The sequence below is a fragment of the Schistocerca cancellata genome, chromosome 6 (genome assembly GCF_023864275.1).
Source record: "Schistocerca cancellata isolate TAMUIC-IGC-003103 chromosome 6, iqSchCanc2.1, whole genome shotgun sequence".
NCBI lineage: Eukaryota > Metazoa > Arthropoda > Insecta > Orthoptera > Acrididae > Schistocerca > Schistocerca cancellata.
Genome location: NC_064631.1, coordinates 200,965,030 through 200,979,100, shown reverse-complemented (window position 1 = coordinate 200,979,100; position 14,071 = coordinate 200,965,030). Strand labels below are relative to the sequence as shown.

The 14,071-nt window shown below is 37.8% G+C and overlaps 1 protein-coding gene across 2 annotated transcripts in view; it reads right to left on the bottom strand.

Moving 5' to 3' along the window:
- Window positions 1–203: 203 nt before the first annotated feature.
- Window positions 204–14,071, bottom strand: part of LOC126191253 (uncharacterized) — a 143,018-nt gene continuing 129,150 nt past the window's right edge. For both annotated transcript variants that reach the window (XM_049932062.1, XM_049932063.1), the window contains exons 8-9: window positions 12,492–13,817; window positions 204–416 (exon numbers count right to left, since the gene is read on the bottom strand). In XM_049932062.1, the coding sequence (XP_049788019.1) occupies window positions 336–416; window positions 12,492–13,817 (1,407 nt within the window). In that variant the 3' untranslated portion in view covers window positions 204–335. The remainder of the gene's footprint in view (window positions 417–12,491; window positions 13,818–14,071) is intronic.

Genomic DNA, 14,071 nt, shown 5'->3' with positions numbered 1-14,071 from the left:
GTACTCCCAGCTTTCAGTACTCCATCTTCCTTCCCTTATCATGTCCACCTATAATACTAACTTCTATCCTTAAGAAGGAACTTCGGGTTCTGAAAGCTCCAAGCACTGCATTTTTATGTGTGTACTGTACTGGGGGTTTCACCATCTGAGACCAAGTCATAATATGTCAAATTAGCAGTCACCCTAAAAATGAGACACTTTCATACTGGGAGAGTTTCACCATAAATAATACACATTTAATTAGTTACAAAAATCAACCAAACACTGCAATCATGTCAATAACTTACATAAATAATTTTAATTTCACAAATTACAAAACAATAAATATAATTCATTCACACTCCCTTATCATCATCCATACGAACTCCAGTCATTTTCTGTAGTAGATTCATCAGCGTCTGAAATCTGTTCTGAATCTGGAAAGAAACAGAACATCATGTTGTATAATTCCAATATCAGAGATATGAAACTAATATTTGAACAGATATACAATCAGAATCAAATGAGTTAAATACAGTATCAGTAGTCATAAACATCATTAATAAAGCAAATGGCAAAGATGTATTTTTCTTGATTTGAGATTTTAAGATGTGTGTTATTTCTCTGTGCACTTAACTGCCTTACCACCACCATTTATGACTATCTTATTTTGTTTGGGTCTAGATGCAAAAGAGATCTATTCTGTTACAAGGGCGTATTCACCACTTTATAGACATTAGAATTTCTGTCTCTCTATCCGACATTTATTCCTTGTTCCACCTATGTTCTGTCAAGGTGTAAAGTTCAGAATCAGACATTTTGTTTGGAGCTTAAGTTCCCAAAGGATTTGTTCATTTTTTTTTTCCATGTTGCACCCAAATAATGGGGGATTCTCACAACATGCTGTTGAGAAACATTCTGCACAAATCACAACATGGCATACATAATAAATTTTCAGCAAGTAAAACTCTTAACAGAAACAGTGCTAACATAAATGGATATGTGAAGTTTGAGTGCAAGTTCAGAGATTGGAACTGAACCTGGTACATTCTATACTACAGTTAGTTAAGTAAGGTCGGTTGGTTGGTTGTTTGGGGAAGGAGACCAGACAGCGGGGTCATCGGTCTCATCAGATTAGGGAAGGAAGTCGACCGTGCCCTTTTAGAGGAACCATCCCAGCATTTGCCTGGAATGATTTAGAGAAATCACGGAAAACCTAAATCAAGATGGCCGGACGCGGGATTGAAACGTCATCCTCCCGAATGCGAGTCCAGTGTCTAACCACTGCGCCACCTCGCTCGGTTTAGTTGAGTAAGATCACAATTGGGTTAATCAGTAGAAAAATGTATTTGACAACAAAAGAAAAATGCAACTACAATTAATAATATGCCCACTCATCAATTGCCTCAATAATTGCTTGGTATCTCCAAGGCATGCTTGAAACCAAATTTTCCATGTATTCATGGAAGAGATCTACAAATGCATCGAAATGGTGTTGATAGCCATTTCAAAGTTAATTTTGGTTGCACTAGATGCAATGTTAAGAATGGGTCTCCCAAAGAAAGGTTAATAATGAATTTTTTTTTCCACTTTGGAGTCACTTTACCGATTGAGCCATATTCTTCACAGTCACCCAAATTTCAAGTCACTTATAATAGAGTGTTACCCACATCTGCACAAATGATTTTGATTTCCCCATACATTTAGATATCGTGGCATGACCCCATTTTTGAACCTTTGGTGTGGCTACACATAAACATATCCTCTCTATGTGACATGTAAGATGCACTCATGTCTCTTCAGGTGTATCTCTGTCAATAATTCAAAGTAAACTAATGTTGTATGGATATTGCAAGAAATATAAAGGTTCTCTGTACAGGAAGGTGAAAGTACTAAAGCGATGTCTTTTACCACCTGTGTGTAATGCCGAGTACACTCTTACTTAACAGACAGCATCACCGACATCACTAGTGGGCTTTCAACCATCAATTTTTGTGAGCACGTGTGAACAATTCCAGTGCGAATTTTGTGCATTTCTATTATTCATTTCCTTTGTTGTGTGTGTGTGTGTGTGTGTGTGTGTGTGTGTGTGTGTGTGTGTGTGTGTGTGTGTGTGTGTGTGTGTGTGTATGTGCGCGCGCGCGCACGCGCGCGCGCCATAGTATGCCATTTCAAAGCAGCAGCACATTGAAAATTTATCACAAACACATCACCCTTATCACTAATAGTCAGTAGAGGGGGGATGTAATGGATTTTGGTGCAAAAAACGATTTTTCACAAGTATTATTTTCTTTACCTACACAGTTTAATCCACATTGTGTGTGAATTTTATCATAATAGCAGCTTTACAAATGCCTTTAACTTGTTAAACTGATTAACTCTGCACTGGAAGCCACTCCCACCTTTGGGAAACTGCTTGCTTCAGCAGAATTTTTGTCAATGTGAAGGCTATTTTCTTTCAATATATTTGACTGCCACCCATATCTCTGGCTGACACCTTCACCTTCGCCTGAAAACTTTCTTGCATGTGGTTTATTTACATTTTGACAATAGTAACACACATATTAGTAGCTGGAAGGTTAAATTCGCAAACCTTTACACGGAAGTCAAGATTTATGCATAATGGGTGGTGGAAAAACTGTGTTTCGGAAATGGAGGTTTCATGGAAATCGGTTTACAAACAAAAAAGAGGAAGCAGCTTGAAATGAAGAACATAAGCTCTCAGTTTCAGCATCGGAAGTTGGGACAGGAGAATTGCACAGGTGCGTGAATCATGATGATTTGGATTCCACTGGATTCAGACTTATTGGTTTCGAGATTCTCTGCCAGGCTATAAATTTTTCATGTTCATGTGTTACCTGTAAAAATATGGAATGCATGATTGTTGTTGAAGAAAGAAAAGTAGGAATAGCTTGTAATTTTTAATTAACTTGTGATTCTTGTGGCTATGAATTTTCATTATCCTCCTCCCAAAAAAACGGACACTGGTACCTATGAAAGCAATTTTAGGTTAGCATACTCTCTGAGATGTCTTTGCCAGGGCAGGGAAGGAGGTAATTTATTGTTTGGTTTTCTGAACATACCTCCACCTTGTGCAAGGTTTGAAAAAATAAATAAAGAAACGTCTGACGCAGCATGTGGTACTGCCAAAGTTTCTATGAAGAAAGCAGTGGAGGAATTTGTGGAAATAAATAACAAAGAAATAGATACTGGGTAAATATTCATGACATGAATCTCCTTCAAATGTTACTGACCTGTATGTGCCTGTAGATGGGACCTGGATGAGGGGTCACACATCTCTTTAATGAGTTTCATCTGTTATTGGTATTGACTCAGGTAAAGTTTTAGATGTAGAAATTATGTCTAAATACTGCCACCAGTTTGCAACAAGGAACATGTCCAACAATGAAGACAGTGAGAAACTGTGGCAAGAAAAGTATGCAACAGCATGCTCTAAAAATTATAGTGGCTCAAGTGGGGACATAAAAGCTGATGCAGTTGTGAGGATGTTCTACAGATCTGAGGACCAGTACCAGTATGGTGTTAGATATACTAAACACCCTGGTGATGGGGACTCCTCTTCGTTCAAAGCACTAACAGGTAAAAATCCATACAATACAACAATAAAAAAGTTGGAATGTGTTGGCCACATCCAAAAGAGGCTTGGTGGTAGGCACCATCACTTGCTGAAAGAGAAGAAAGGTGAGGTACTTGAGGATGGAAAACCAGTAGGAGGAAAAGGCAGGCTTGCTCTGAAAGAAATTGATTCTCTTCAATTATTTTATGGGAGAGCTATCAGGAAAAACACACACAATTTAGAGTGAGTGAGGCATGCTGTGTGGGCAATTTTTTTCCACAAATTATCCACTGACCAAGCACCAATGCACAATCTGTGAGCAAAAGATGACTGGTGTAAGTTCAACAACAGAAATGAGATGTATTCATATAAACATTCATTACCAGAACCTGTTATGAATGCAATTAAGCCCATATTCAGGTTTCTTGCAAACCTTGATTTATTGACGAAGTGTCTTCACGGAAAGACACAAAATGCAAATGGAAGCCTCAATAATTTAATTCGGATTAGATGCTCAGAAGGACATTCTGGGGACTTGAAGTACTGAAAATCGGTGACTGTGATGCAGTTTTATGTTACAATAACGGAAATAATGGCAGAATTGAAGTGCTGAAGGTGTGTTTACAACAAAAGCATTTTACACCATCGATGAGAGCAGGGTCAAGAAAGCTAACAGATCAGTGTCTTACCTGCAAATACAGGCCCTACAGATTTGAAGAGGAGAGAAGAAAAACCTGGAGGATGAGGAGTATCAGTATGGAGGATTTTAAAATTGAGGTAAGCTTATTACATGTAGAAGTATGAGAAGAAAATCTGTGAACCTCATTTTCGCTGTTTTACATTTTTTACGTTATTAGAAGCCATTTCTCAAAAAGTATATGTGCCAATGCTATGAAATTTTCAGGAACGGTTCGCATTGTGTTGCTGTCTCCCTGAAATTAAAAAAATACGAGTTCCTGCAATTACATTCTGATTTTTAGATGATTGTATGTAGAAATAAAGTTAATTTTCGATGTGCAAAATTAAAAACTCTGTTAACAATACAATTTGTACCATAAATTAATAACTGTCACTCAGTGGTCTTATAACTTTCTCAGGACACTACAGTAAAATTTTCAGATTAATTGCATGATTAGAATTTGAGTTAGCTTTTTATAAAAAAAGACAATAAAAAATTAAAAATTCAAATTTCTGGCAAAATATTAATCCTACATATTTTATTATATTTTTCCATTAAAACACAGCTCTCTTCCTCTACACATGCAAAATTTTAGATTTGTACACTAATAAATTTGGCTGTAATGATTTTTTAAATAAATGTTTACATTTCCCTCCTTAATAAAGCATCAAAGATATAAGGGTTCAAGACACATTTGGTAAATAAGACAAGAGACAAAATTCATGAATTAATCTGTAGCGTAATGAATAATGTCGTGGCTTATACATTTACAGGTGGTACATTTGCATCCTGCTGCATACAAAAAATTTTTTCCATCTTAGTATCATTAAATTCTGGGAATTTGTTATGAATGTAATACAAGTACATACTGCAATATTCGATTTTATTTAACATTTCTGTCTGATTGGAGAACAAAGGTTGACATAAACATCTGACTGTCCACTGCCGAACATGTGGTGATTTCTAAGTGGGTGGTTCAGCAGGAACCTTAGGATAGCTTATAATGCTATGAGTGTAATGAGCAGCAATAAAATTCATATTCTTCCTTGACACTAATAAATCGCTATTTATTTCCGAAAATGTGATGATTTCTGAGTGTATGGTTAGGCAGGAGCCATGGAGACAGCTTTAATTCCTGAGACTGAAAAGAGTAGCAATAAAATTCATATACTTCCTTCTCAGAAGTAATTGGCTCCTTTTTTCTGAATATGTGACAATTTCTGAGTATGTGGTTAGGCAGGAACCTAACAGGACAGTTTAAATTGCTGCAAGTGAAATGATGAGCAGTAACATTCATAGTGTTTCTAGTCACAAATATTTCACACATTGCATAACCACAAACACATTCCTCTAAAGAGCTCTCGCCACAACTGCGATTCTCCTGTCAATAACACATCCATAAACATCAACTCGGCACTATAGCTATAGATAAATTGATAGCCTCATTTCTGGTCGCCTTCACGGTGCCACTATGCCACGATCATGCCAGTTCCTGCAAAAAGTACTGTGAAATGGGCTTGATCCCTCAGCAGGATGAACAAGGAAAATTTAAAAGCAATACAGTAGAGGTCACTGTACTCACATCATCAGAGTATGCTGGACTGCCATTGGCTATGAAGTAACAACACACATCCGCACATACTATATTTCAACGCCTTATACCGTACTTCAGTTTTCTGTTTAATTCACCATGTTCATCAATTTTTGCTTTTTTCTGCGTAAGCACAAATGAAAAATGGCTCAGAAACGTGTGTTTTGATGCATAATTTGTGGTCACAACATGTTGGAAAATAGCTAGATTACCTTGTACACAGATAACAATACAATTTTTTGACCAGTTTTTGGGAAGTCTGTTTAAAAAAATTCTGGAACATTTGTAATTTTGCGCCAATGGTGTGTTGCAGCGAAATGCGGTTGGCATCCCTGCACACACCTGTGTTTTTATGTGTAACTGCCGTAAGTTAGGAAAGCTTCTCCAACACCAAAATAAGCTCATGAGGTCAGGTCAAATGTCGAAGCCATACGGATACTTTTCTTTTACTTTGAAGGATTAGTTCATTATGATTTCGTCCATGGGGACAAATTGTTGATCGATGGTACTGTCTGCAACTGTTGCGATGCCTGCGAGATAATGTGAGAAAAAAAACGGACTGAAACATGGTGAGGTAATTCATGGCTCTTACATCACAATAAAACAAATTCGTTCCAAATGGTGCATGACTATTGCACAAAAAAACCAAATCATTGTGCTGCCTCATCCCCTGTACTCTCCAGCCCGCAGACTTTTTTTTTATTTCCAAAGTGGAAAACCCCAATGAAAGGACAAAGATTTGCAACAGTAGATTAGAGAAAAGAAAACACGCAGATGGAGCTTCACACCATCCAGCAAAGAAGTGAATGAGGACTGTTTCTGGAAGTGGAAAGGGCATTGGGAGCGGTATATCAATTATGAAGGAGAGTATTTAGAAGGAGACCTTGCACCATAAGTGAAAGGTAAGCATAGAAAACTTTTGTGGACGAAGTTCCGTAATTTTCTGAACAGACTTCGTACTTGCTGCTATACAGCACTTTCTTTAAGAACTGATGAAGTTCATTACCACAAATTATTATATAAACATTGTGCTATACATTAATTTCCTTCAATTCTACAGATTTTATACAATGTATCGGAGAGGTTTTAATCATATATGCAATTACATATGTTTTGCTTTTATTTTGGTGTTTTAAAATTTTCCTCGATTCTGGATCTTCCTGAATTTTGTGTTTTTTAAGTCTGGATCACACAAAAAATAAAACAGAGATATCACTGTAACATGAAATGGATAGAATGCTACTCACCATATAGTGGAGATGTTGAGTCATAGATAAGCACAACAAAAATACTGTTAACAAGTAAGCTTTTGGCCAAAGGCGTTCTTCTGAATTATACAAAACACACACACACACACACACACACACACACACACACACACACACACACAAAACCTGCTGTCTCTGTCTGCTGAGGGCTCTGCTGACAGAGATAGTAATCATGTGTGTGTGTGTGTGTGTGTATGTGTGTGTGTGTGTGTGTGTGTGTGTGTGTTGTTTAATTCAGAAAAAAAGCCTTTTGGCCGAAAGGTTACATGTTGACAGTCTCTTTATTGTGCCTATCTGCAACTCAATATCTCTCTGCTATATGGTGATCAGTAGAGAACTGATTATATGCATTTGCATGTTGCACATGCATTTACATTTTTGGCTCCTTTACACCAGTTATTACGTATTTTAACTAAAAACTAGAGAGGATGCATATTTTTGCTCCATGTTTACAATATTCTAAAAATTTTGACAGGCAGTCTCTAGCTCGATCTAGTTTTGATGTCTCACAGATTGACTAACGGAGAGGCCACTGCCTAGCGAAATCATTAAAGAACAGGAACAGGCAGACAGAGTCAATTGTCCTGCGCACACGCCCTCAGTTAATCCCCTCTGCTGTCATACCGTACGCATCAGCAACAATTAAATTAAATTACACAAGGTTTTAGTTGCACGTTAATTGTTTCAGCTTAGCTTTCTATTTACTTGTACACAGTTGAACGTGTTTATGATGTGTCATGTGTAATGACTTATGCAACATGCCACCCGAAAAAAGAAATGTAGTTTCGTGGATAGCTGACCATCCTGGAACATTTACATATGATGGGATTATTGTATATTGTCGAGTTTGCAAGAAAAATGTTTAGGGCAAAAAAAAGTTTCACACAGACCAGAATGTTAAGAGAAGTCTGCATATCACAGCAATGCCGAAGAAAGGACCACAACAACAACTTCTGACAACAGCAAGTTGCAGTAGCAGGGATCTGTCCAAAGGTAACCAAAAAAGTTGGTTAACATAGATCTATGTGAAGCATTCATTGCAAGCAATATTCCTCTTCACAAACTTACAAACACAATCCTCAAAGGCTTCCTGTGCAAATATTTGGTTGGTTGGTTGGTTTGGGGAAGGAGACCAGACAGCGTGGTCATCGGTCTCATCGGATTAGGGAAGGATGGGGAAGGAAGTCGGCCGTGCCCTTTCATAGGAACCATCCCGGCATTTGCCTGGAGTGATTTAGGGAAATCACGGAAAACCTAAATCAGGATGGCCGGACGCGGGATTGAGCAAATATTTGCTTAAATCAAAATATACTACATGAATCAACATTGCATAAAAATCACACACCGACAATTTACATAAATGTTCTGGAAGAAATACGCAATGAGCTCAAGGACAGTATTATCTGGACTTCAGCTGACGAAACTAAAGACACTTGTGGCTGTCACATTGCAAATTTGTTGGTGCTTTAAAAGAAGGGCCTTCTTCTTCCTATTTAGTGGCCTGCAAAGAACTTAAAAAAGTAAATCATTCTACAGTCATCAGATTTGTGAAAGAGGGTATTAGAAAAATATTTATAGAATCTTCTGCAGATGAATGGGTGTTTGTGTTTATTTCAGATGCTGATCCCTATACGATCAAAGCAGGAAAAGCCCTCCAAGTATTTTACCCTAATTTCATTCATGTGACGTACTTTGCTCATGGAGTACATGGCCTTGGTGAAGTAGTATGTTCCACATTTGTGAATATAAATAAACTGACTTCATCCACAAAGAAAGTGCTCGCATCAAGACCTACAAAGAAAAACTACCAAATGTGCCTTTAACACCTGAACCAGTGGTAACTCATTGGGGTATGTGGGTCGAAGCTGTGTTTTTCTTTTTTTTTTTTTTTTCAATGAACATTTTAATGCCATTAGAGTGGTAATAAATGGCTTCAACAGTGCAGAGGCTTTGGCAGTTTGTCAATGCAAGGAAGCCCTTAATGACTCAGGTGTTAAAAAAGACATTAGCACTCATTTTCCCCATATATCTGCAATTATTAAAAAGCTTGAAACTCAAGGTCTGGTAATGAATAAAATTATTCTAGTGAACTCCTCATTGCTGGAGATATCCCACGAAAACTTAATGAAAAGTTTGAAAATATTTTAAATAATAACCCAGGCTTTGAACCCTTGTGCCAAATTGATAGTTTTATTAATGGGACGGGTGAGTTTTTACAAGAAACAGTAGGTGCCAACATAGCACCCAAATTCAAATACAGCCCAGTTACCTCAGTTGATGTAGAATGGTCCTTTTCTGCTTATAAAAATGTTTTGAGTGAATGAAGACACAATCTTACTACTGAACATTTGGAACTGTACTTGGTCGTTCATGTTTACAACAGTAGAAAAATGTAAAATTGTAAATGATGCTTTGGTCCAATAGTATTAATTATAAGCTAATGCTGTTCAAAAAAAATTCATGCTTGTATGTTGTCTTTTAAATAAAATATTACGGAGTTTTAGAATGTGCCCCTCTGCATGCGATATATCTCGAAGGTGGTCCTGTACATATCAGTTATTTCACTGCAACTCACTCATATCCCATCCGATTGTTACCAACAACAATAGCAAAGGTGGACCAATTCCTGAAACATGGTATGCATCCCCATTTTGCAAATTTTTAGAAAATAATCCCAGAAAGGCCCCCTTCCTAACCTCTACCAGAAAGTATTCGGAAAATGATATCAGTGTTCTAAATGTACCGATTTCTTTTTTTTTTTTTTTCTTTGTGGCTGGCACTCTTCCTTGTAACTGATATGCACAGGTTCAACATTGAGATATTATTCCGCCAGTAACTACCATGACTTTTAATTATTTGATCTTGCATATTTTGACATTTTTTGTGCATTTTTATGCATATTTGCATGCATTTTTTAAGGTTTTTATGATGCATATAATCCAGTCTCTGGTGATCAGCAATTTACACTTTTCATAATACTGTCATTATTCTATTTTGCATTTTGCATTGTTTGACACTAATAACAGTTATGCAAAATATAAGAAACACTCAAAAAATTAAAAAGGAACACTCTACCTCAAATTTAAAGGCAACTGACTCCTCACCCTGTTCTCCACTGTAGAACTGCCTGAAATGGCATTTTAAAATCAGCCAACATGACTTAGTAATGTAGTTACTGCAGCAAGACTGAAAGTAAGTGGAAAATACAGCCATCGTATACTATGCAACAAAATTAAAGGGTCGCTTTCTTGAAACACTGCCATAGTACTCCACTATGATGCACAAGTTCCAAATTTGGCTCTAAGGTGGCTACAACCTAACTCTGCAATGTTGCAAAAGTGTGGTGCCCTTGAGGGTCAGAACTCAGAAGCTCATGCGGTAACATTTAAAGAGGGTTAATGATGTCACACTGGTGCCACATTTCACCAGAATTCCACCCAACACTACCACTGACGTGTTACACTATGGGAACATTGTCACATCACCCCTTACCCACATCTCACCCCTTTTCTTGACACCCAGGATTGAAATTATGTGTTTTCCTTATGGAAAGGCCAAGAAAAACATTTTGGGCTCACCAATGCCCAGAATCAACATGAAAAGGTCATAAAAGATACAAACGAAACTACTCCTTCTCGTGGGGCATTCACTTTCATACATTTCACAGTAAAAAATTATCATTTTCATTGTGATGTGCAACAAGATGACATTCTTGACAATCTTGGACACTGTTGACATTCTCTGGCTGATTCAACAGTCCTCTAAGAACATGGCGGGGCTGCAATACCACTGAACATGATCTCACCCCTTTGGAATACAGCGTGACCACAATTTTTTGCTCTGATATACAGGGTGGAACCAGTAGGGTCCACTCAACACAATCCAACAAAATTGGAACATGACCCAAAGCAGAAAATGTTTACTCTTCATCCCTCTTCTTTTGCATGTGGGGGGGGGGGGGGGGGGGGAGCTGCAGGAGGGTGGGGAGAAGTGGGTGCGGATACGCAATATTACCACACATATGAATAAAACGGCAGACCCTCTCTAAGACTCCCCCACCCCTGCACTTCAGCAAAACCATCAGTGCCACCCATGCACCTTTGTTGGGCACTTTAGTAATGTCTCTGTACAGGCCTACCTGTCTACCAATTCCTGCTGCTGGCAGGATAGGCAACCATTTTGACACCCTTCAGATTTCACATGCAGTTAGCAGCCACTAGTGGCAAAAGGGTACCCTGTCATAAAAATATGTATTTTATTTTCTGTCAGGGTTGAGTTACTGTAATATCTGAGTTCTTTTAATTGAACATGTATAGTTTGTCCTTAAGCATGTATTGTGCTATTTTTAACAAAATTATCAATACTTTTCTTTAAACTGCACTCTAGAGGAAATCAAAATTTCTGTCATTTTAAAAAGCAGTTCTGTGGTGTTTACAAGGCCAATGTAATGAATATTCATATTAATAACCCAGCTCCTTTTATTTCTATTTTTGGTGAAAAACAGACAAACCGTGACACTGTGTTGTTTTCAGCTGTCGAATATGTCAAAATACAGTAGTGCACATACTCACTCCATAGTCTGGTTGAATGTAGCCGTACAAACACAACTTGGCAGCAGTTTTAAAATAAAGAAAAAAAAAAAAAGAGTCGAATTCCCATTAGTTATAACACAGTACCTCTACCATCATACAACATTATTCTACTAACTGAGCCACAATGATATAACATCTGAAAATTCTAAATTAGCGTTCACACACAATATTGTTAGGGCTCTTTGGTAAAGTTGGCAGTTTCTAACTTTCAAAGAAAGAAAAGACAGCAATAGCCTCCAAAATTGCAATGTATATACTCACTCAAGATATAATGAGCTGCTCTTTTATTTCGTCTGTTAAAATGTCTACCACTGTGAAGCACCTCGACCGCAAAAGTCAATAAGTGGCTTCTGTCATCTTCAATACAGCATGTACACATCATAATGACATCACACTTAAGTTTCTCAGTATGCACATAATGTCCTCCATTGCACTAGACTGAGGAAGGGAGACGTTAGTGGATGCCAAAACAGCAATAGCAGGCGGACGCACAACACCGAGCTGATGGTGAATGATGAGCACAGTGCTGCAATGAGTCAGGCAGAAGGCAACCAAATGCTTAAACCCGAAAGGCAATAGGGTCCGTGTGTTTTTCAGGGGGTTTTGGACAAAATGGAAGAATGCCCTGAGTTTTCCCAATTTTCCAGGGCACTGGGTATCGCATAGACTGATTCACAAGGAAGGTTTGTGTATATAACTTATTACCACTTACATGAGCCAAGTCATCTGGCTGTAGATACTTAATACTATCCAGACAGGACAGGTCACTAGTACATAAACAAGAAATTATTTCTCTGTGTCTTACCTGTTCTACAGATCGCTGAGGCAGTTGTTGACGTATCATGTAAAGTATTCTTTCTGTAGCACATTCCTGCTGAAACATTTTCAGTATAACTTTATCTTCTTCTTTCGTCCATGTCATCTGTGTAGTGTCCTCTGATATTGAATCAGAAGAGCATACATGAAAGGCCAAGTCATCTCTAGTGTTTCTTTCAACCATTACTTGGTGAGAATTTGAAACACTAACACTCTCCTCAGTACTCTTTCCATACTCTTGTTCAAGTGGCTCAATAACGTTAGAATCTTTTGAGCTGGATTGTACCTCATCACTTCCTAAACATGGGGAAGTACCTTCATTTTGCTGATTATGTTGTTCCATTTCAGCAACCAACTTGACAGGTGCAGTGTCAGTTACTTTGTTCATTATAGATGATGCACAAGAATCACCACAGTTGAAACTATCTTCATTTCTGGATAATGTACTGTCAACACTGAGAGTATTATCATCAGGGCTGCAATGGACTGTTTCATCACTTTCAGTTATACATTTTAATGTTACTGATGGCTGCTTTAGCAACTGCATGTCTAAGGACACATTACAGCTACCAACCTCATTAAGAGAAACTTCTGTAGAATTGTTATGCACAACTGATTCCACAGTGGACACATTGTCCATTAATCTACATTGTTTCTTGGCAGGTGGTTTATGTAGCTGACAATCTTGAATTTTCTCATTCTTTTCTTGGGTGCTTGTTATACACGTGGAACAAGCACCATCTAAAGTTTGTTTATCAGATGGTGGTGGTGATTTAGTTCCTGACTCAAGCGACTTTTGTCGAACTCTATTTCTGGAGCTGCTTCTTGATCGTTTTACAGAACCTCTCTTGGACAAGGAGCTGTTACCAGTTTTATTTTCTCCACTTAGTTTTGGAACTTTGATGCACACTTTGAGGGTACCACTTCTGCTGCTTCTGGTAGCTTGAGAAAAGCGAAGATTGTTTCTGGTATTGCTAGTATCTGGACGAATACCTTCAAGAACTTTGTTGTTCCTGTTCACAGCTCGTGGTTTAATATTTTTTGGTTTAACTGCGTCCTTGCCTGCCAAATTGCTAACATCTGACTGTGAGCAGCTGTTGTGCTGCATCACAGTTGGATTCAGTGTTGCTTTGGATGGTGATGTTTCCTTCAAAGCACCTGGTTCATTGTGTCCACTATCTTTCTTGCGTGTCTTCTTAATACACTGTTTAGGTGCCAGTCTCTCAATACATGCTGTCATGTCACAATCTGGAAAAATTACCTTTGCTGGTCGAAGAACCTTTCCTATTTGCATGAAGACTCTTCCATGAATGAACTGTAACAAAGAATGATCAATACAATAGGTAACCATTCTTAACATCGGACTGTTTTAGAGCTAAAACACAAGCAGGAATATATACGGAATGATATACAGATACTGAATGAACCTCAAACATAATATTAAGACTTATTTTTAAAATAAACAAAATACATTCTGCAAAAATCAGTCAAATCTAAGCAGCAACATATATTTTTATAATGAGGAAGAAGGTATCAATAAAAAGTCACAGAAACTGATAAATGGCAGCA